This window comes from Thunnus albacares, chromosome 15, assembly GCF_914725855.1.
Source record: "Thunnus albacares chromosome 15, fThuAlb1.1, whole genome shotgun sequence".
Classification (NCBI taxonomy): Eukaryota; Metazoa; Chordata; class Actinopteri; order Scombriformes; family Scombridae; genus Thunnus; species Thunnus albacares.
Genome location: NC_058120.1, coordinates 22,906,660 through 22,931,476, shown reverse-complemented (window position 1 = coordinate 22,931,476; position 24,817 = coordinate 22,906,660). Strand labels below are relative to the sequence as shown.

The 24,817-nt window shown below is 40.1% G+C and overlaps 1 protein-coding gene across 3 annotated transcripts in view; it reads right to left on the bottom strand.

The window, feature by feature from the left end:
• pacs2 (phosphofurin acidic cluster sorting protein 2) overlaps nt 1-21,453 on the bottom strand; it is a 67,482-nt gene extending 46,029 nt beyond the window's left edge. For all 3 annotated transcript variants that reach the window (XM_044374002.1, XM_044374004.1, XM_044374003.1), the window contains exon 1: nt 21,033-21,453. In XM_044374002.1, the coding sequence (XP_044229937.1) occupies nt 21,033-21,151 (119 nt within the window). In that variant the 5' untranslated portion in view covers nt 21,152-21,453. The remainder of the gene's footprint in view (nt 1-21,032) is intronic.
• Between the last annotated feature and the right edge of the window lie 3,364 nt (nt 21,454-24,817).

The following is a 24,817-nucleotide window of genomic DNA, read 5'->3' as shown; positions in this document are numbered from 1 at the left end:
TGAAGGCCAACGGAGCGGCAGGGGACAGATACAGCCCTGCTTTAACCTCTTCACACCTCACCCTCTGTCTCCACAACATGCTTTTATCATGAGAAAGGAGTGAGAGGGGGGGGGGGAAACGCAAGGCTGAGGCTTTCCTCTCCACAGAGCCAAACACAGGAATGCCATTACTGGTGGGGGAAATACAGAAAAAGAAAGAGAGCACTTCAAATGTTTATCTTTAAAGCACAGAGGAAAAATGCAGGCTGGGATTCTACCTTGGTATTTCCTAATTAGCTCTAAGGGGGGGAAAACCACATAAAAGCAAGCCAATGTGAATGAATGTGTGCACATGAAAGATCAAGTATAATACAGAGAGAAAAGAGCAAAACAGAGGAAACACATTTAACATTCAAGAGACTGATGTTTGCTGAATTAAACAGTGTAAAACGTGTTTATTCAGATGTGCATATGAAATCACAAAATACTGACTTCTGACATAAAAATCAGCTTAACAAAAAGTTACATGATGAATACAAAATGAAAGACACTTGGCATTTATATGACATCCACGCACAATTACTGTAATGGGAGGAGAGGAAGAAAACATCAGCTGCCTTTTAACACGATATTCCTTTAATTGGTCCGGTGTACACAACTTGCGATCGTGCGTGTGTGTGTGTGTGTGTGTGCATGTGTGTGTGCATGAGAGAGAGAATTTAAATTTTTAATTTGCACAGCAGGATAATAATAAGCCCAAAAAGATACTGTGCAAGCTCCAAAAGGATAACCCCAGGGGTCTATAACATAAAAGCATCAAAAATGAAACTGAAAAATAAAAGAGAAAACAAGTAAGATGACAAAAATCAAACTAAATTGGATCAGACTGAAACTAAATGACAACAGAACTCAACCTGCGCATTCATAACAAAATCCATTTAAAGCAACAAGGTGTCATCTACAGTTTCGCTATGTTTTTCTCTTCATTGGTTGCATAGCAAACAGAGAGTTTGCAACTGGATTCAAGGACTTTTTGCAGACAGAAATAAAGTAGAAATAGATAAAAGAAACGGACAAAGAGAACGAGAAGAGGACAAAGAATAATAAGGTGAGTTGAAGACAGTGATAAAGGTGAGGGGTGAATTAGATGGGGGGTGGGGGAGGTCACAATTTTCTCTGCAGAGACAGGGAACATACAGACCCCGAGGATAAAGACCGTCCTTCCTCCACTGAAACTCAACCATGAAATTCCTCACACACGCCTCCTCCTCGGCTCCCCTCCGCCCTTCTGCCCGAGCCCGTGTCGTCCCTAACGTCACTTTGACAGCTCAATAATTGACTGCTTATCTTTTATTAATAGAGGGACCCATTAGGCCACGGAGCCGTGTCTGGGGTTCGGTCTGCGTACGCTCCAAGACAAAGCACCGCCGGGCCCTCAGATCAGGCACCTCCTCTTTCTTTTTGTCTCATATTTTGGCATCTGCTCAATGCTTCACTGTACTGCGGCCTCTTAATTAGCATCATACACAACAGAGGTGTCCTCACTGTGGTGATGTTACCCACAGCGCAAAGGCAACGCTATCGCCACAAAGGCAACAGAAAATGAGTGGGTTTATTTCAAAAAAACCTTCTTAAAATATCTATTTCTGGGGGGGAAAGATGTAACATTAATATTTGAAAACTACAGAGGCTGAGAGCAGCTTCTGTAGTTTTCAAAGAGGCAAAAGATAACGAACCGTATCAAATAGTTTTCTTATGATTCCAACTCCAATATCTGACTCTCTCAAGATAACAAATTTGTTGTTTTGCCAAGATCCCAACTTGATTTCCTCACTGATGTTGTCTCAGTTTAGCCTGACAGAGCTGACAAAGAAAGAAAGAAAGAAGCTTATTGATCAAAAGATCAAATTTTCCTTTAATCAAACACAGGCTGAGAGGCACTGAGTCCATCTATTATAGACAGCATTCACAGAGGTCACTGTTGGTAACAAGGTATGGAAGACCAGAGACGACACAGGCACTAATTATTTATTTTTCTTACTATATTTAAAAATCATAAGAGATTATAAAACAATGATTTTGGAATAATGAAAAAACAATTATTGCGTACTTATTAGTGTGTGAGTTTTAAGTTTCTTTAAACATGATTACAAAATTATTATTTCATTTGATGAAACATTATAGAAGTTTCTCACTACTATCAAATGGTGATTTTATAATAACAAAAAGGTCACAAAATATTTAATTATGACAAAACAAAATGATTACATACATGTACATTACAAACTAAAAAAGGGTCTACAAGTCTACAGCCATGCTAGCTACATGCTAACCTCAGCATGCTAGCTTGCTCATAATCCTAACATGTTGATATTTAGCAGGTATAATATTTACCATTTTCACCATCTTAGTGGTGTTAGCATGCTAACATTAGCAAATTACCACTAAACACAAAGTACAGCTGAGGCTGATGGGAATGTTATTTATTTGGTCATGAACCAATGTGTTGGAAAAATTTAAATTTTGACTTGACAATTGCACAAGATAGACTAACTAAAAATAGGTAAGTTTGTCATTAACCATGAACTTATATAAAGATAATGAGATATTATGAGATACTAAATAATGAGAGGAGAATAAAAGATACAGCACCAGCCTATATTTAGAGTAAATGCATTACTTGGCACAAAAAGCCTTTGTCGGATCCACATTGACTAGTTTTCCAACTTACCAGCAGGTGTCAATAAACTAATGTTTATTAATGAATCTAAATAACAATATTGAGCAGGCTAACTTTCCCTGAACCCTGGAGTGAAAAAACACAAATATCAATATCAGCATCCCTCACCATCTCCCAGTCTGGGTAAACTGAGGTTGATGGTGGTTTATGGGCTTTAGCACCTGCAGACACCAGAGATGCTGAATGAAAAACCCACTGAAGCAGTAAAGGGAGGCTCATCCTCCTATAAAAGCCCTGCAGAGGAGATAAGAGTTATTGAAGGTGCACTCGAGCAAACACAGACCTTCAGCTTTGTGTTTCCAGCCGTCTGTCCTGCAGAGACAGAGACACCTTTTCAAATTAATCAGATGGACACTGGAGCTTCTAGCAGGGATGAGGACAGGTGAGCTGTGGATGAGATTCAGTAGGCTATAAATCCAGGGCTTCATTTTAAATTTTAATATATGGATGTTGGAAAACAACTGCTATGTTGTTTTATATCATCCAGACAGATTTATTTTTAGCCATGCAAGCAGCAGAGCTCTAGGGATGACGACTGTTGGGCGGTTGGTCCATGACTTCGGTTTAAAGTGAGATATCTCAACAAGTATTGGATTTCAGTGGAATTTAGCACATATATTTTATTTTCCCAGAGGATGAATGACTCTGTGGATCTGCTGACTTTTTATCTGGTGCCACCGGCAGGTCAAAATGTTTAAATTATCCAGTGAGGTGTCTCCACATCAACTGGATGTATTGGAACAAAATTTAATACAGACATTAATGGTTCCTTATACGTATACTGTCATGATGTCAGATGTCAATGTTAAACATGGTCAAAGTTCCAAAACTTGAGGTTAACGAATGTAGAAATGTTCCCTGCAGGTCAAAAGCCAGGGCTTCATCTTGCTTCTCACTTCGTTTGTGATGGTTTTTTCTACCTTGCCGACAAGCTGCCGTTGGCTCGTTGCACGTGCCCATAAACGACCGTCTGTTCTGTAGCCTTAGCTGCTAAGGTTTTACTATGTGTTGTTCGCGTTGTCCGCTCTCATATTTCAGATCAGATTTCGGCTCAAACACATACGGATGTATTTGAGAGGTTGACATTTCAAGTAAAGAATGAGAAAAAGAGGAGAAATCCTACTACTATAGTTTGTTTCATAGTTTGTTGATGTAGCCTCCCGAGTGGCCTGAAGTTGGCCGTGACACAGCTTTTGGAAGCTGGCCGATCAGAACGGAGTGGGCTCATCAGGAGTGGTGCTTAAAGAGCTAAAACAGCCTGTTTCATACACAGGCTGAACTGAGGGGCTGCGTAAAGAGCCAGTATAGATAATATAGATAATTATAAATAAATAAGGAGTTTTTTAAAGTGGAAATCAAGCAAAGATATTCCAGTAGAGCCCCAGATTTGAAAATATAGACCTGGAAATGTGCATAATATGTCCCCTTTAAGTTTATGAGATAATGCATGACTGCAAAACTAATGACATTCCTATCAACTGTGCTAGTGTTAATATGCAAATGTTAGCATGCTAACAGGGTAAATTAAGATGGTAAATATGGTAAACATTATACCTGCTAAACATCAGCATGTTAGTATTGTGATTGAGAGCGTAATATTGTGCTGATGTTAGCATTTAGCTCAAAGTATCACAGAGCAGCTAGCATGGCTGTAGACTCTGAGAGGAACAGTTTGACATCTTGGGAATATGCTTACTCACTGTCTTGCTGAGAGTTAGATGAGAAGATTCCTCTCATGTTTGTGGCAACTGGTCCTGGCCAAGAAATAGTTCGGCACCTACTTGCTAAGCTAAATTAGCATAGCTAACTGACTCTAGTTTCATACTTAGCATACAGGCGTGTGTTGTGTCAATCTTCTCAACTGACAAACTCTGCGAGAGAGAGAGTGAATAACCATATTTCCCAAAATGTTGAGCTTTTTCTTGGAGGGCAGCATTTTGAGATACTTAAGAAAAGCCACATCTTAGTAACTATACACTGCTTACTTTTATTATGCGTCCGGTGTGTTCGGGGTTGCGTGTCACATTATAATGACATACTCAGACACAAGCATGAACTCATCGAAAGCAGAAATTAAGAAAGAAATTGGGAATATGCATTGCTACAAAGCTTTTGGGGAGCTCTGTCTGCTTTAAACACACGTTACATGAATAAAAATATTACCTTTAAACCTTCAGGTTTGTTGGTGCCACTGCACTCAACAGCTTTTTCAATTTTGTGAATGTGTGTATGTATGACTGGTTCATGGTTTCACTAAAAAAGGAATCAATCCTCTAAAACTGTGGTCTGCATTAAAATTAGAAAAAGGCCTTGGTTTGTTTTTGTAAGTGGCTTTTTTTAATCTGTATTACCCAAAAATATCCACCTTCATTCCCTCTGATGATTATGTTCCTTCATTTCACATACAGCCAAGCTATTTCTGAAACTTACTGAAGATGTTGTCTGCACTCTGGAAATATACAAATAACAAGCTGTTGAATACCGAGGAGCCATCCACAAAGAAAGAGCTTAATAATCAAATCTCCCCACTTCTACCCTGTGCCAGACATCCTTGGCCATGATATCTGATGGCAGCGTGAGGAGAAGGGAGGAGAAGCAGAAAGAGAAAACACTGGGGCAGCACTGACGTAGAGCAATGTTCACTAAACCAAGAGAAGAAACCTTTTTTTTTTTTTAATCTATAATGAATGCAATCTATTAAAAATGCAACACAGGGAGATATGAATTCCATCTCCTTCATCAGCTTAGAGTAAGAATGACCTAGAAACAATTAAAACCTGAAATCAATTTATAAGAGTATTTGCATGTGTGTATTAGAGGGGAAAAGAGAGGTAAGTGGATACACTTATGTCATGAAAGAAAAGGTAAGTATGTAGGTTATGAGCATGCACTGGGGTCTGCGGTTAAACCAGCTGACGCAGGACAGGGGCGGGCAGAGAAACATCAAGAAGCCAGCTAAGAGCCAAGTTGTTGTTTCATGTTTCGCAGCCAAAGTGCGGAGAATCTAATCCACTCAAGAACACAAAATGATCCGTGCCCTCTGAGAGCCCCGGGGGGCCGCAGCAAAAAAAAACTGGAATACAAATGAGAGCTTTGTGTGCAGCGATCTGCAGCACGCTGCTTCACTGTGCTCCACCCATGATGCCAGACTTTTGGACACCCACTTTAATCATCTTTAGGCTGAAAAAAGAAAACTGTGCCCAGAGTTCCTATCCAGCAAAATTGAAATAATTATGAGGCAACATATTCATGTGTGGTCACTTTGTTCAAACAGAAATATTCAAACTGTCAGATAAAAATACTGATAAAGATTTGCATATCTGTGTTCCTGAAATACTGGTTTGTTCAGTCGAGTGTAATGGTATATCTGAAAAAAAATGTAAAGCGTATGCTATCGCCTAAACGTATGTGGCCACCTGAAAGTGTTACCCACATGCGATTCACTCTACAGGAAAACCTTTCAACAGTTTTTGTTCTGTTTGTTTTTAACCTGGCTGTGGGGATTTGCTTCAATTCAGCCACGAGAGCTTTAGTGAGGATAGCAACTGATGTTGGGCGATAAGACCTGGCTCACAGTGTGCATTCCAGTTCATCTCTCAAAGGTGTTGGATAGGGTTAAGGTCAGGCCAGTCCTCCACATTGGAGCCTGACCAGTGACTTTGTGCAACAAGAAAATGTTGAAACAAAAAAAAGGGCCTTCCCAAAACTTAAACCACAAAGTTGGAAACACGGTAATGTCTAAAATATATAAAATCTAATTATTATGTAACAGGTAACACATATGATTTACTTCAATAGGAACTATGGGCCTAACCATGAACAAAACAGACCAAAAGACTCAAATATGCAGACATGTGTCCACATACTTTTGATCATAATAGTGTACATTATCAACTTAAATAATACAGTAATAAAACAACTTAAAATAAGTTCAAATACAATCCAAAAATTTGTGAAGAAGAAGAAAAAAAAGCAATCACTCATGCTTGTTGTACGGCTCCTCTCAAGACAATCAGGACCAACAAGGATCATTCCTTCAAGATTCATAAAAACTGGTTCTGAAGTTGGAAAATGAGAACTTAAAACTTTAGCTTCTCCATCAGGCCATTCAATAGATTTTTAAAAAAGGTAGAGCACCATGCCAAAAACCAACCATCCACCCAAGTTTCACTGAAATTGAGGTTTCACATGTGTGTTTAAAATTTAGACTAAAGATGGATTAAACAGCAGACACTTCAGATCCCATTACACCAGGATTTGAAGTGTCCTAGAAAATAATTTTCATACTAGTGGACAGTTTGTAAACAGGACCTGTAACTGCAAAACAAAAAAAAATGTCTAGCTCTCTTGTCTGAGTAATTATAGAGCATTCTGCAAATTAACAGTGCAGTTACAACATCTGCGCTAATCTCTGTGTTGTGTGGTTGAAGAGCCCTTAGGCAGGATCTGACAGGCTTCAGCATTATAGGACAGCTGGAAATGGACACGCAGAGCACTCTGTCCATTTATTTCGGTGTTTATTGACTGAAGTGGCTGAAAGGGTCACATTTAAGCCTCCTAGACCTACAACTGTTTTAATCTGATGGGCCGCTAATGGTCTTTATGAACAAAATGTGAGTCTGAATTTTGTGGCTCAAGTGGATATTGTATTTAATGCAGTATGTTTTAGAGGCCATTTTAAAGGAATACGCCACAGAAAACATATGTCTTGAATGTCAAATCCACACCACCTGTAGACTTGAGAAAAGTTGCAAAAGTTTCCTTTGTGAATTATATTGCAAAGCCACAATGTTTTTCACGAAAATATTGCCATAAACATCTAGTTTCTAGTGGGTTATCACTCAATATCGTTATACAGTAAATTGTACCATCTTAACAGGATATAATCTGGCATCTAAAAATGGTAAATACATGTCAAGTCATTAATTTGTAACTTCTTAACATATTCAAAATGAAGTCAACCCATAATTATGTTCAAAGGGTGCTAGTGGTATGACCTAGTGGCATATGGAAGCAAATTAATCAACAGGGAAATGATAACATAGCAAAATTCAACATAATACCATTTTAATGTCTTTACCACACCAAATTATAATCTACTAAAATGATAAAATATAGTATGTAAAGGTGCAATGATCCTCTGTGACAAAATGCATGGAAAACGAGACATTGTTGGCAAAGTGGCTAGCTCGTTAGCTTGTATTCAGACACACATGGATTTCAATGGCGGTTTTGTAGTGAAAATGTCAACTTTTAAAAACCAATATAGCATAATCCTACTAATCTCAACTCTTCCTACTAATCCGAATAATGCTCAATATTCAAAAGACTTTCAGCCAAATATAATAAATACACAGATTTCCAATTTTTCGCTAGCATGGTTAGCTGATTACAGTTGTTGTTTGTGAACAACAGAAAGCTAATGTAGATGTGTGCGATAAAGTGACATTGAGAAGTTGTGCATTGAGCCATTTTATATATCCATATATTTTGGAACATATGTAGGTATTTGTATGTATAGAACTGGTTTGAAAACTTTATACCGTGACTTACACAGTTTCTGTTTGTCACTAGCCATGCTAGCAGGTTACAAGCTAACTGTATTAGTAACAATTGAGGGTTGTATTCAGCCATATTTTGGCAAAAATATGAATATTATACTTAATACATAGAGAAGCTTTAATTGTGATTTTGATTGGATTTTTTTGCCATCAATCTCAGGGGCATACGGTCCATTAAAGGTGCTGGGGCACCGCCAGTCCTGCAATTCCTATTGTAAAATACATATTTTAACGAAAAATTGTTTTTGTTATTGTTTTGTTGTGTGTGTGCATAAATTGCAGTTGTTACTCTCACATAAATCATACATAATTACAGAAATGTGCGATGACTAATGAAAACGCGCTGCCTACGATCTTTAGCTATGTGCCGAAGAACGTACTCTTCTCCGCCCAACGGCGGTATGTGAGTAATATGTTTGGCTTTTCCTGGTGACCCCTGATTGGTTGACACCGTATGCCAAAAATAACTGGATCTTGGGTGGAAAATTTTCTGTCCAGGAAATGTTGCCAGATTGTGCAATTTTCTGCCTAATTGCTGCTTCCTTTTTAGATAACATTTACCCCCTGAAGGCAGGCAAAAAGGACATGGATTAGCGATAACTGTAAAGTGAAAGTAGTTGCTAAGTGGCCACCAAAAGATACTTTTTAAAACTTTAAGAAACTGCTAGCCTAGCCGCTAGCCACCAGCAGCTGGCTGAAATACACAGCGCTACCTAGGGCCATAGCCCCACCTACTGGGAATGCCACGCCACACCACTGGTCAAACGGACTAACTTTTGGTATCCATTGTTGTGACTTCAAGCTAACTACAGTTGCAAACTGTTCACAGCCACCTTTGAAGTGGACAGGTTTCCATTGGAGTATTCCTTTAAAATCTTCTTAACTTAGGCAGTGAAGAGGAGAGCAATTTGTGGGAAATTGACTTGATCCATTTGATACCGCAGGCATGAGTGTTAACCACCGTACCATTTCTGGACCACCAGGTCCGAGTTTTTGACCAGTTTTACAGCTGCAGCTCTCTGTGGCTGCCGTTGTTGGAACACAATATTTCTTTTACAGGGTCACACATCACATGGTAACCTATTTCAAAGCACAAGCCTGTCTATTCTCTAAGCTGTAACCGAAGCTTGTAATATCCACTGTCTGCTAAAACAAATATGGATTAAAGAGACAGTGAAGCTCTATTTTACCAACAGGTCAGACACAAAACATCCCTCCTTTCTAGGATAGATTTGTATAAACTGAGCTCTTAGGGAATTATAAACAGTTACCAGACTTGAATGAATGTAAGGTCTATCCTCTGTGTTTCATTTGAGTCACTGCTTTTCATCATTCAAATCTCTACAACTTCAGTTGATGCCTGCTACAGCAGATTAGCTGGACCGCGCTGCTGTGGCTTGCTCAGCATCTGAGAGACCAGAAAGGTTATGTTTACAAGCTTGTAAAGCGATGCTTATTTCTGACTGGCAGCAATAATGAATGCTCATTTCTACAGTCGTCCAGGGGTAGAGATGAAAGGTTTTAGTTGCCAATGCCAGCCTCAGGATTTTCTCTGTGTCCATCTGTCCAGCCAATACATCAGGGAGGAGTCTGGTGGAAACATGGAAGAGGTCATATGACTCAACCACCCAAGAGTGAGATGCCAGACGTGGCACAGCAGCTTTTCTAATTACTACAATATGTTAAACCTTCTAAGCTCTCCTCCTGGCCGCAAGTTTTTCAAAAAGGAACCTGACCTACATTTCTCCTGCATGCTCTGAATTCAGAAAAAGTTGTTTAAGCCTTAGTGAGGAGAGAACTGAAATAGTAACTCCCTTTTCTCACACCGCCTGCTGCAAGAGGCAAGCCTGCAATCCAGCCTGCAGGGCCTTCCTGCAATTAACCAAACTACAAGAGTGAAAAGGTGCATTCATGGGAGATTGTACAAAATTAAATGAGATTGATGAGGATCAAATTGTCACGGAAGATAGATATGTGATTTTTTTTATGAAACAGTCATCTAAGTTGTGACTGAAATATCAAATCTGCAACAAAAGTGAAAACACACTCCTATAAATGTGCACAACATGAGCTATACAGGTCAAAGCAACCGGATGCTTTTACCATCATGACTGCCAAAGTGCAAAGTAATACAAACATTGTTGCTATGGCAATCGGTGACTAATGACTTACAAGGATTTCCCTGAAAGTCGGTGTTTGGACAAAAATGAAAAACACTGGCAATATGTCTGCGCAGAGAAACAATGACTCCACACAGTGAAGGAATTCATATTCCCACAGGCCAAAATAATCAATCTGAGAACGGAGGAACAAATCAAGATGTCAGCAAATAAATCAAAAGGAGGCACACTAAGTCACGATGAATAATAAAGCCATTGAAATGCCTTGAGTGCAAAATGTAAATTTAAAAAAATGTCAGAATTACTACACTCAATTGAGGCTGATAACATAGCAGTTACATCACTACCGAGCCGGAAAATTGAATTTCAGCCAGAAAGTGGAGTCTTCCGATCCTTGTTATTAATTTTCTGTGAATCGGTGTGACAATAACGATAAAGAGGCCATTTATAGCAATGAATGACAGAATCAACGTGAAATTGATTAATTTTCCTAACATTTTCCTACCTATTGCTGATGGAAAATAACAATATTAACCACAGCGACTCTTGTCCATGAAAAGAGTTTAAAGTGAATAGAGAAAAAGGTCTCGGAAGCTCATCAATATTTCCCTTAAATGTGTCACTGGACTACAAAAACACCTTGGAACATTTTATTCAGAGACAGATGATTCAAAGAGGGACGAGGCAGCCAGTACACAGAGCTCTAGAAATGTCACATTTCCTTTTGACTACACTAAGCCTCAACTGTTAGTGAGCAGCTTCGATATAATCTCATCTACATCTGGCACAAAGTTTTGACACATCTCTCTGCCTTTTCAGCCCGTTAACCTCATTTTCTTTTTTTAAAAGATATGTATTTGGGCATTTTTTTGCCTTTAATGGAGAGCACATAGTGTGGAAGCAGACAGGAAACAAAGGGAGAGAGAAAGGAGTAAAGCATGCAACAAGGGTCCCAAGCCGGAGTCAAACAAGGATGTGGCGGTTACGTGGTATGCACTGTAACCATGTGGCTAACAGGGCACTCCTTAACCTCATTTTCTGCATTACCCCTGAAAGTGCTGGAACATGGGACAAAATAAACAGGCCCCAGGATGCTCATAATCAGGGAGCTATTTTAATAATTTGAGCTACATTAGGAAATAAGGTCATCTCTGCAGCAAACAATCACAGAAAACACAGTTTTACGTGATGATGTACTTGGAAATGGAATTTATCCATTAGCACAATTGAGACAGAAACGAGCTTTGTGGATTTAGGTTAACAGATGAGGTGGACGTTATCTTCTGTTATGTCAGTTGGTGTAACAAAGTGAGTAAAAACATTATTATAGCGAACTGATTGAGCGAAAAACGTTCATTCTTGACGCTGGTAACAGTAGTTTGACAAAATAATTTTATTTTTCTGGTGCTTTCAATCATAGCTCACAGTCGTCTGATCCGACTGCATGCTAACTGATAAAATCAGTTTGCTGATGAAGACCATGAGATGCATTTGAAAATGAACCAAAGATGTTTTTATGGCTACAACTGTAAATTTCTTTCAATATTGGTTCATTTCTCAATGATTTCTTTGATTATTCAATCAATCATTTACTTGATTTACTGTCCTCCTCCTCCTCTCTTTGTAATAAGTATTTTGTCCAACCAACAGTCCAAAACCCAAAGATATTGAAGTTAATATTAAACTAAATTAAGCAAATCCTCACACGACCTCAAACCAGCAAATGTTTGGCATTTTTCCTTGAGTTGTTATTTTTTATCCAAACATTCAGCTCTAAAACCACGTTAATTACTTTTTTGGCCTCTTGGGAGAAGCTGAACAAACTGTAAACACAACACTGACATATTGTCACTTTATAAAGTTCATATGGTGAACTTGCTAAAAAGTCGCCTATTTTCACATCCAGCAGACAGGGAACATCATTAGTTTTCATTTGGAGTCTTGTCTTATGTCCTTTTAGCTCTGATTTGACCTCCACCATCTCCTGAGGGAAATATCAGGCTCCACCTTACTGCTAACTTTGTCTGTCTAGCTTCTGGTGCTGTGAAACTGGTGGTTGGTGTGTTTATCAGAGCTTTTTTACTGATAAGAAAACATCTGCTTGCCGCTGCTAGAAACGTCTCAGATGGGAGCAGTGAGACTGAACCAAAACAAAACCAAAACAATGAACTGAAAGAAGCTAAAACAATCTGTGGAACTGAAGGGAACTTTTCAAACACTTTGACTGGTGCAAAGGGGACATATTATGCTTTTTATGGTTTTCTGTTTATACACTGTTATGATGTTGGATGTCTATGTTAAACATGGTCAAAATTCCAAACTTGAAGTTAACGTATGTAGACAAGACAAAAGCCAGAGCTTCATTTGGGATGTTTTTTCTACCTTGCCGATGAGCTGACATCAGCAGATTTCGTCTCGAGCATGCACGGATGTATTTGAGAAGTTGACATTTCGAGCAAAGAACGAGAAAAGGAAGTGAAATCCTACTACTGTAGTTTATTGACGTAGCCTCTGGAGCTGACAGACGTCTCCAGAGGGGCAGCTTCCTGAAGCTAACCAATCAGAACAGAGTGGGCTCATCAGGAGGGGGAGGGGCCTTAAAGAGACAGTAGCTAAAACGGCCTGTTTCAGACAGAGGCTGAACTGAGGGGCTGCATAAAGAGCCAGTATAAGATAAATAAATTAAAAATATAGATCAAATGTGCATAATATGTCCACTTTAACTGAAGAAGCACAACAATTAAAAAATGTTCTACAAACTCTTCCAACTGTGGCTTACTGCATTTTCAGGGCCAAACAATAACCTTTCGAATACTGAAAATGAATTAGTCACTGCTGATACTGGTAGAACAGGTAATTGAAGGTACTGGAAAATTAGAATTTACTGGGCTAATTCTGCTGATGAATGAAACCTCACTGCTTGATATCTTGATGTCTGCTATTCTTATCATTTATCGGGTTCGGCAGGATGCCATTTAGTCTGCTCTCCGTCACCCTGAGGTCTATTTAGACTGAAAGACCTGCTGAAGAGGATGTTATGCCTCCGGATTGAACATTGACAGTGACATACGGATCGGTCAAGGTTGGATTAGCTGTGCTGCATCAGAGCACTTCTTCAGTTTTCTGAAGGGGCTGACATTTTCATCCAAAGAAGTGAACGCGCTGCAGAACTGGAAAAAGAAATGTCATTCTCGACTCCATATCTCAAGTGGCACATGTGCTTGTTCCATTTTCCAATTAGCATGAATTTAATTTAGGGAGCGTATGCTAATAAAACATCAGCGCTGTAGCTCCATGTACGGTAAAAGCGTTTTAGCTCCAGAGCCCACAGGTACTAAACTCCTCGAGCACAAAAGCTATCTTTCATTTTTCAGCTAATTTCACAACTTTTTACACACTCAAAGAAGATTAACAGCTTTCTATGTTGTGGTGCTGTTTCTTATTGGCAGCTAATATATAACTGAATACATGCACACATCTCTGACACCACAGACTTGGGTTAAACCAGTCTATTTAGTGTAATCTGGTGTTTATGTCTACACTTTATCAGCTGTTTAATATCCTTCAGACTGACGCAGGCTTTGACTTTTGACTGGAGTCACTGGCATAGTCTTGTCCTTTCTGGCAGCTCAAGCACACCAGCTAAATTCTATGCAAACAATCCCATATGGTGCATGTCAGGTTGTTTCAGTATTTCAGGTTTTTTTGTGTGGACATAGCACATACAGAGTCTGTCATAGAGCAGCTTTTTTTTTTTCTTGCTTCTGATCTCAACCTGCAGAGGAGCAGCAGATTAAAACAAGAGCTGAACAGATATCATCAACACGGGTTGCTAGAAATCAAATATTGTCTGTGAGAAAATAGGAGAAGAATACAAAAAAGCAGGCAGTCAGGCATGGCGCTGGGTACTGAGGCATGAGGAAAGTCAGCTGGATGCAAAATTGATCAGCCTGCAGAGTCACAAAGCATCTCAAATGTGTGTGAGGGTGTGTGTGTGTGTATGTGTGGAGTGAGGATGCGACTGTCCTTTCCCGTCCTGCCCTGTCTGCCCTCCACGACACGCTGCATCAGCTAAATGGTTGGGGGTGCAGGAAATCTTACATAAGGCCGTCTAACATTCAAAGAACATGGCAGGGAGACTCACTTGACAAGAAACAAGAGTAAAAGTCAGCGGTTGTGGCTCTTTGGATAGTAATGTTGGCCGGTCGGTCGACCACTTTGGTCTAGACTGAAATATCTCAAAAACAATTTTTTTTTTACAGGCATTCATAATCCCTGCGGGGTGAATCCTGTTGACTTTGGTGATCCCTTGCCTCCATGAGGTCAACATTTTTGTTTTTTGGGGGTATTTCAATGAATTTTTGGGGCATTTTTTTGCCTTTATTTGAGATGTAGGCAGGAAATGCAGGGAGAGAGAGGGGATGACGTACAACAAAGGTTCTTGGCTATGACTTAACCTGGACGTTGCAGCCATGTGTCATACATCCTACCTGGTACACCATCAGGGCGCCACACATTTTGTTTGTTTTAGTGAGGTGTCTAAACAGATGGTGGATGGATTTCCATGAATTTTGTATAGTTCAATACTTTGGTTTATGCCTAAATACCTTCAAAATTAATGACATTCCCATCAACCTCAGCTGTACTTTGTTTTTGTGCTAATTAGCATGCTAACATGCTAAACTAAGATGATAGTGGTAAACAGTACCTGCTAACGTTATCATCTTAGCATTTAGCTCAAAGCACCACTAAGTACAGCCTCACAGAACTGCTAGCATGGCTGTAGACTGTTAGTCTTGTATAAACTCCCAAACATTGGTGCAGAACAGGGACTGAGTACAAGACAACAAGAACAACAAGGGGAACATAAGACAATGGGAGGCTTTAACTGCCTCTCATTCATCCTACTCTAAATTCCCGCAGTGTGAGCATCCCAGGCAGCCAGGAGACAAAAGAGCGAGTGTCTCCCTGCTGCTCAAAGCGACATCTCAGCACTCTCGCCTCCAACAGGCCCAAATATGACAGCCTACTGGGTCCAGCTGCCATTCGAGGACCCGTTCAATCCCTGCTCTGTCTCCGAGATTGGCCCCATCTCTCATAGCACTTAGCCTCACGCCTGTAGGCTGATGCGCAGAAATCCAATGATGCCCACTTCAAAAATACCAAGATGAAACACTGCCCCTTGCCCGTGGCTCTTAAGAGGAGAGGGGCTAGGTGTTAACGTCGTCAGCGTGATTGATTTTGCACGCTGGATAGAAGGTTGAGGAGGCTCTTAGAGGACACGTCCATCTTTAGGAATAAGCGTGCAATTATTGGAATACATTCAGACGCCCTGAGAAATGAAAAAGGCGCAATCGGTGCTTATTCAAATGCCTCTCACGGTCGATGAGGTGACAGACAGACAAAGATGTCAGACAGATACTCCACCAGACCGCTGAGGAGTATAATAAGGACAACCCTCAGCGTTCCCTTCATGTACTTCATATCCTGACTGAACATTATGAGCAGCAATAGACCAGAGCCTCATAAACTCTCTCTGCTGCCTTATAAAAAAGCACATATGACATTTATAGTATGGCAAACATTTTTTTTTAAAAGCACTTTGGTGTTGCATGCGTCTAAATCTAACATCCAGTTGTCCAGACCACAGGTAATTATGATTCAACCACCCACTAAGATATAAGGCCCCTTCCTCACCTATGATAGGTGATTATCAAGCATCTCAGCGTGGAGCAGCACGTGTCCTGAAGTGACTCTGGGAAACGTGAGATCAGCACCAAGGCAGCACTTCTATAAGCCTCCCAGCCTAATAGCGTTGGGCTTCAGAGACCTCAGAGCCACAGCGAGCGGGATTTATGGAGGCGTGAAGAAATTATGGGACAAAGTGATAAAAAATTGGGAGAAGAACACAGTGTACCAGCTCAAATCAAAAATGTTACATGGTTCTTTATGATGTATACAGTACAGTAGCTTGCCTGAGTTTTAGAACAGGGATGAACACATGCAAGGTAAACAGATACCAGGAGCAGATTAAGACAAAAAACAGTTTATCCTGTATATTAACTCACATCTTGGCAACAAAACAGTCCAGTTGCAGTCTAAGTGCATCTACATTTAGGTCTAAACTTAAATCCTGATCACTACAAGGATGGGAATATATTTCCCTGTATAAAATAAAAAAGCAAACTCCATTTGTTGAAGACTGAGTCTGTGAGACGTGGTTGACAGCTCCTCAAAAATATACTTATTTGCTTTTTTTGCTGAGTGTGAGACGAGAACAACGATGCCATTCTTGTATCTGTCATTTATTTATGACGCTGGAGGCAGCAGCTGGTTAGCTTAGCTTAGCATAAAGACTGGGAGCAAAGGGAAATAGCTAGCCCTTTTCTGTACCAAGATAAAATCAGCATCTCAAAAGCTTTTGTTTAATGAGAACAAAAGCTGAAGTGTAAAGACAGTTTTACAGTTTTTCTTGGCCGGGTGCAGTGACTTTGTGAGCATTGGCAGTGCTAACAGTCAGATTTTGTCACCTTTGGACAGAGCAAGGCTAGCTGTTTCCATTCTTTATGCTAAGCTAAGCTACCCAGCTGCTGGCTGTAGCTTAATATTTCATGCAATAAAGAAAATAAACATGTTTCCCATAATGTTGAACTATTCCTTTAATTCAACAGCACAGTATAGCACATATCAAGGCCGTCGCTGTCATGAAGTTCACTCAGACATATCAAAATATGTCTCAAGATCATTTCTAACATCTGTTTTTTTTAACATGTCTCATTACAAAGTGAGGAATCAATGTGTTAAAGAAGGTCTGCTGCTTTTGGGGTAAATCATTTGAATATCCATTATGCTGTGTGAATCATAAACTTGATAAAAAACAGATTTCAGAGTGAATTACATGTGCACAGTTTTCACCCCTTATCACGTGTATCCTTCGCTGACTCCCTCTCACTGTTTTGCTAAAAAGTAAAATATTAAGAGAAGAGAAGTTCTCTGCTGTACAAACAAAGCAACAAAATGCCCTCTGAAGATATCCAGCAGTCACCTTGTGAGTCTGATACCACTGAATCAGACAGTTGATTTGACGTCTGGTTAACACGCTGAGTCGCTCCTGTCTAAACTCTGACAGATGCCGGTCAATAGGGAGCTTGCGGTGATCTTTAAATAAAAGTCTTGATTGACAGTTTACTTCACACAAGTAGTGAGGTCGCTACACTGAGCCTCTATTCACACCAACTCACTGTGTAAGCGACTAACCTGTTATTTACAAAGTAGATCCACACAGTAAAGCAATTTCACATGACAACCCACGCTCGCTGTAAGCGCGGCATGTCGCTGACAGACATGCAAGGTCATGAGGGATTGAAACTGGGACTTTTTAGTTACAGGAACCTTTTTGACTCCTTGTCCACTCTGCTGAATAACATCACCGCTACGCTATTCCTGGAAATGAATTAGTCTTATTTCAGCTAAAAGCCATGCAATGTAATACCCACTGAAGGTATTAACTAAAGAGGATAAAGAGAGGCTAAGGAGAGGGATCATCAGTAAAAAAAAATAAAAAATAAAAACACACACATACTCTACCAACTCTCATTAATTACAGATTTTTTCCTTCTCCGCAGGCTGACAGTTGCTGACCAAAGTCTGACTGCAGGTATTAATCAAGTGAAGTTGAGACCACAAACTCTTGAAAACTTATTTCTGTCATTACATCATGGTAAAAACGTGTTTACTTTTGCGGCCGATAAGAATAAAGTGCAGGATATTTATCAGAAGTCAACACGATGTCAAAAAAATAAGATCACATCACCAGAAAACACTTAAAAACTGAAAGTGTTTTGTGTTTTTTTTTTTTTTGCTGAACACTTCCAGTTATGTTTTGGCTTTGTTGACACTGCAGCTGCCGGGAGCCAAAATCAGATTTTCCCCTCACATCTGTTTGTTATTGACAGGGTGAACAGATCCAATCACATCAAATCGGACATTTTGAAAATGAATGTCTGATTTGTTGCAAACGCAATATGTGTCTCATGCTGAAAATAATTAATGCAGCTATTCAGTGTGATGGTTGTCATCACTCCACATTCAGGGAAGATGAGATGTCGTCTACAGAGCTAAAACTAAAAGTCAACTATTCGATCCACAAAAACCTTTTTGGCAACTATTTTGAAAATTGATCAGTTGTTTTGGTCATGTTTAAAGCATAAATGCCAAATATTGTCTGATTTCAGCTTTGCAAATGTGAGAATTTGCCATTGTTTGTCATATATGACAGTCAACTGAATATCTTTGAGCACTGGTTGAACAAAATAGGAAGTCTAAGATGCCATCTTGAGTTCTGCTACATTATAATCGGAAATTTTCACTATTTTATGACATTTTATGGATGATTTATTGAGAAAATAATAAGCAAATTAATTGATAATGAAAATAATCTTTAGTTGCAGCCCTCATCTTTTACATTTATCCATTTGAACCGTTTTTTTCAATGCAAGCAGACTTGCATACAACAAGTATGTGAGTGAAAGCATATTTTTACAAATTGCTTCACAGGGTTGCAGGGCAACGCACGGTTGCCTGATTGCCCGGGGCAAGTAAAGTGCCACGTCGGGCTAGTAAATCTAGCAACTCGGCAAGTGGCAAAAAATAATAATAATAAAAAACATTTCAATCATTTTTTTCCGATCATCGTCGTTCTCTAGCACACAGCAGAGCCCCCCTCCCCCTCGCATGCATCGGAGGATGTCGGCACACGTCGTTGGCCAATCAAGAATTGAGTAGGTTAGTAGTGTGATGCGTGAAAACAAACATCCCTCAGGATTATGTGAGCGCCGTCAAATAGAGGAATCAGTGGAGCAGGTAATTTTTCACCGCCATTAATACTCTGAGAACGAGAAACATCAAAGAAGGAAAATCAGGAAGCTTGAAGTGGAAGAAATTAGTCTAAAAAATGTATTTGCCGTCAGGTTAAGGAGCCGATTCAATTATCTGAAAGTGTTTAGTGTTCAGTGAAGGATAAGGGATGGGGTCAAACCATTTCCAATATGCACTGTGTGTCCTTGTTCTGTTTCATTCACTTAAATAAAGATTAAACATGACAATTAGTCTTTGTTGTTATTTGATAACTGCTAATAAATAAAACAATTTGTACAGGGTCAAGTAAAAATGACTTTGGGCAAGTAGATTTCTGACCCACTTGCCTGACAAATGAAAAAAAACATTAATGTTGAACCCTCATGTGGCTGTAATGTTATTACGAATTTAGAACAAATCATAAAGAAGCTAATGACTGAAATAAAAAGGAGCCGCTCTGACTAATGAACTCGACTATCGGATGTCAGGAGCTGTGTAATTACACCGTGGGTGATGATTTAACTGATAAATGTGGCATTGATTCTTCTTCATGAGCGTCCTCGGTGTTGATGTTGCTCTTCCTGACGGGCAGATTTGTTCCAAATGTGAGTGATTTTATTTCATGTATAATGAAAAACAACGCAATTAAAAGTTGATGAAGAAAAAGCCAGTAAGAAGACCTTGAGTTAGGATTGTTTCATCAAACTATCTTCAAGGTCAAGAATGCTTCACTCATAGCTCCTGAAAGTGTGATGGATTAGAGCTGAAACGATTAGTTGAATAATTGATTAGTCAGAAAGTTAATCAGCAACTTGTTTGCTAATTCCAGCTTCTCAGATGTGAAGATTTGATGCTTTTCTCCGCTTTAACTAATATCTTTTGAAATTCTGCTCTGCTAAAAGAAGCACTTTAAAGATGTCACCTTGAGCTGAGCGGAGCTGTGACGAGCATTTTAAAGACTGAACCAAAAAGAAAATGGATCGATAATGAAAATATCCGTTCTTTTCAGCCGTACTGTGGATGAAATCATTACAGGCTTCTGAGCTTCTGTGCCACCAGGTCCATCACCATGACAACGGAGCAAACTCCAACCGCTGATGAAGGCCATGTGATATGGTTGAAAGCACAATAAAAAAGCTAACATATTGATCTTGAATCGAGGCTGTTTTGTCACAATAATGCAAACAGTTCAGGGATACAAGTCTAACCTGGGCGGAAAATGTTTAATTTGGCAGAAGGAGGGGGGGTGGGGGGGAGAGGGGGTGAGGGGTGAGTGTGAACAGAGCCTTTGGGTCTCTGGGGGTCACAGGAGCCAAATGGTCTCCATGGTGCAGCTTGGCACAAAGACCTGGCATAAAGCTGGTTATCTGTCATGACAGCTGAGTGGGTGATTATGAGCATTCAAGGATTTTAACACAAATTATATCTGCAGAATAACACACCTTTACTTTACAGCCTGTTTCAACACTGCACTGAGGATGGAGCTGGTATTTGCTTATGAGTTGTTTAGCTGCCAAATGGTTACAAACCTTTTTATTTACCTCTACATTAAAGAAAAAAAACAATGCAGATGGCTAAATGAGCATTATCCCACTGCAGGGCCCTGGGTATCCTCTTGGTTTAATGATACAGCTAGCTGGTGGTACAGTAAGCCGCTGTGCAGCTGTAACGTTAGCAATCTGACAAATGACAGCACTGACTTGCACGTCTGGTGCATTGGAAACACCAGCTTTAAAGTTTAAAAGGACACCGCGATACCATGCTTTGCAGGCTTACCTCGGGATGCAGTTCGGGGAGGATCCATCTATCTCCCATGTTGCAAACAGGTTCATAGGGACCGGTCTGTTGAGAGCCCCGCTCCCGGGGAAACTCAACCGGCCACTTCTCTCCGCCATGGTCCGGGCTGCGGGTGGGACTGTCCGACACAGAGCTGAGGATCTGTAAACAGCAGACCGGTGCGGGTCCTCTGTCTGTGTATGTGTATGTGTATGTGTTTGTGTGTGTGTGTCTGTGTGCGTGTGTCCGGGAAGAAGAGCCGTCACTCGCTCACGTTAGTGCGATGTGAACGGCGGAGGACGAGCTCATTTCTCCGTCCTTGTCGGGCCGGGCAGGTCGGTGTGGTCCTCTGCTGCCAGGGGAGGAACCGCAGTGGGGGCAGCGCAGGAGTGAACGGACCGACCGCTGAGCTTGTTGTGCCTACCACGCTGCTCCGAGTGTATGAGGGGTGATTAGTGCCACACAAGCAGGAGGGGGAGGAGAAGCTCATATTTTTTTCAAGGGTTTAAAGCAGCTACACCCTAATCTTATATATACATAGACGCATCATTGACTGCTTCGCTTGTTGCTGTGATAGTCAACTTCACTGCCATAGTGGACCGGGCTGTGAACAAGTACAAGTAAATGGGTGAGCTGCAGTTTTCTGGATAAAAGCACCATAATGTAAAAGGTTTTTTTCTACTCCATATAGATGAATATAGATGATAAACCCTTGAATATAAACATGACTGATTGTAATCAGTTGAGAAATGTGAACGTTTTAGTGTTTTTTATCCAGAAAAAATTCTGCTCTCCATTTACTTGTATTTGTTTACAGGCCAGTCTTGCCTGGTCCAATATGGCGGCGATGTTGACATACGATCCATAGGCCAATGTGGCATCTATATAAATATGTCTATGTCTAATCTAGCCGCAGTTTGTGCATCTCATGTATTAGCATAGGCTACATTTGGGTTATAGAGGTAACCATTGGTTACTCTTTAAAAAACAAAACAAAACACAAGGCTGTTTAAAAACATTTACCACTGTTCTGACAGTATGTCCAGTATCCCCAAAGACTCTTCTAACCATCTGGATAAAAAATAAATTCTGTCCACTGCATGACAAAAATGATTATTAACTTGTTTCCCAAATTGTGACTCCATAATTGTGTTTCCAATCCAAGTAGTCAGCAGGCTGCCATCTTTGTTTTAATATAGAGAGGGGTAACTTGGGAAACGAGTTAAAAATCTTTCGTATGATTCAGCAGGTGAAATATTTTTTCATCCAGATGGTTAGAAGATCTTTAGGGATTCTCAAAATACCCTCAGAACAGCAGTGTATTTAAATGACCTTCTGGGTTTTTCAAACATCACAGATTAATTATCTTTTAGAGAAACCAATGGTTACCTCTGTGAACCGAATGTATGCTAATACATGAGAGGCACAAACTGTGGCCACTTATAATCTATATTTTTCATAACAATAATGTAACAAATGACAATGTGTTATGTCATGAACCTACATAGAATTAAACCCCGACTCTGCAGCTCCCTTCGGCTTCATGGAGCTTTATAGTGAGTTTCAGCTCATTGTTTAGCTGTCTGGCTGCAACTTAACTCTTTTGGTTCACTCTCAGTGCTCTTATAGCATTGTTTTCAGCCGCAACAGGCAGCTACTTTCAGAGAAAAAGCTCTAAAATCCAACTGTAGACTACCAGCTCAGCACCAAAGGGCAAACAGACACAGTTAGTCACTAGATGGTGAACATAGCGGAGCGTTTAGCAGCTATGGAGCCAGATATTTCCCTCAGGAGTCAGTAGAGTGCGAAAAAGAGCTAAAAGAGTGAATATTGTAAATAAGCAACTGTTTGATAACAAGTTCAACATATCAACTTAAAAGGTGATAGTAAGTCAGTGTAGCAACGCACCAGCCTTTCAACTAAATGCAATGTACACCCATCCACAGCAATATTACACGCTCAGACCAAATTATGTGGTCCGGTTAGGTTTAGGCACAAAACCCACTTGGTTAGGTTTAGGGCAAGAATGTGCTTTGGGTTAAAATGATCACTTGAAACATCGTCATGGCTACAGTAAACGCCACGACAAAAAACTGTCCCGAGTTTCAGTTGCAAACGTGACGCTCGAGGTTGGAAGTTACTTTTTGCCATCCTACTATGTAGCCATCCACCCAACACACCTATTCCTAAGAGGGAAAACTGCACCTTATATAGACATCATCGGCCTCATGGTGTCTAATAATGACGCAGATGGGTTTACATTGGAGTTAGTTGGAAGCCCAGTGTGTCTCATAAATACGCTACAGAGGGCCTTGTGCTTCAATATCAGATGCCGAGGGGCATGACAAAGTGTCGGTATTGGACGCCCTAGGATTGACAATGGGCGGAAATTTCCACAATGCCATCATAGTGTTTTGAACAACCTCCCATACACTCTTCCATTATCTAACATAACAAACTGCAGCTGGTCAGTAATCATCCAATCAATACTGTTTAACCAGGTCCGGCATATTTATGAAATATGTTAAGACAGTGCAGCCTGAAAAGTTTCTCCAATGGTTAAAATATTTGGTCTGACATGCAAACAATACAAATGTGTCAGAAAATAATATTGTTTGACTGAAAACAATCCCGTTACAATGATAAACTGGGCATATTTTTTCTTGTGGTGGCAATAATTTGCTGTCATATATGACAGTTTAGGTTCAGTGACACTTCGTTCTGTCCTCCTTACCTGGCTCATCTATGGCATTAACTACCCCTCATATATTTCTCTCCAGGAAAAACGTCATTGAAGGTCTCTCCCCGCTGCATTTTCTGCATTTTGCCGACATCGCGCTTGGCAGGTGCAGCCATGTCAAGGTCTGGGCGGATCCGAGGAGTCCAGCCGTTTCGGTTCAATTCTCAAATTGTTTATGTACAGTATTCAGAAGCACAGGAGCACCGCTGCTACCATCCCTCCACTTTCACATGTCACACCCCTGCTTTATAAAAGATTAAATCCTTGCAGAGATAAGTGCGAGCAGGACTTTTAATGCACATTTTAATCACACTTTCAATCTTTTGCAGGAACTCAGGTTGCTTAAATAACTTGTGTTTGGCTCTAAATCAAAGGACCCTGTTTCACTTGACCAGCCTGTTCCCGCCCTGCTGTTGAGCACTGACCACATTAATATTATTATAATAATATTTATTATAACAATGAATGCTGATATCACTGATATTAATCATGCACAGCCATGTGTCCCCCCCCCCCCCCCCCCCCCCCCCCCCGATATCCAACCAGATATTATTTAACTACAAGCTGGTACTGCCACCATGTGGTTAAAGATAAACATGCTGGAATTTTATTCTCCGGTGCAAATATAAACATAATCTCCTTTGTTTTGCCAACAAACATATTTTACTTTTGTTTATCTAGCTACTTTTTGGTAAGAGTATCCATTCACCATCAATGTTTTCAGACACTGTATGGCATAGACTTGGTCACTTTAAGGATTAGTATGAGCTGATGGATAAACTGTTATCATATTAATCCACGCATAGCTGATCTGTTAAGTATTATTCTGTCGATGGCAGCTCCTCTCCTCTGCCTTTCGTAGATGGTTTCTATAGATGAACTAAAGGAGGCAAGAGGATAAAACTCACATTTTAACTTGACCCGTCAGGTTCCCTATGATTAGTTCAAGCTCACTGAAGAGTCCAAATGAAGGTGTAAAGAGCTAATTTTAATTCAGAGTCCCTCTGGTCCTGGCTGGATATTAAACTGTATGAACACACTATGG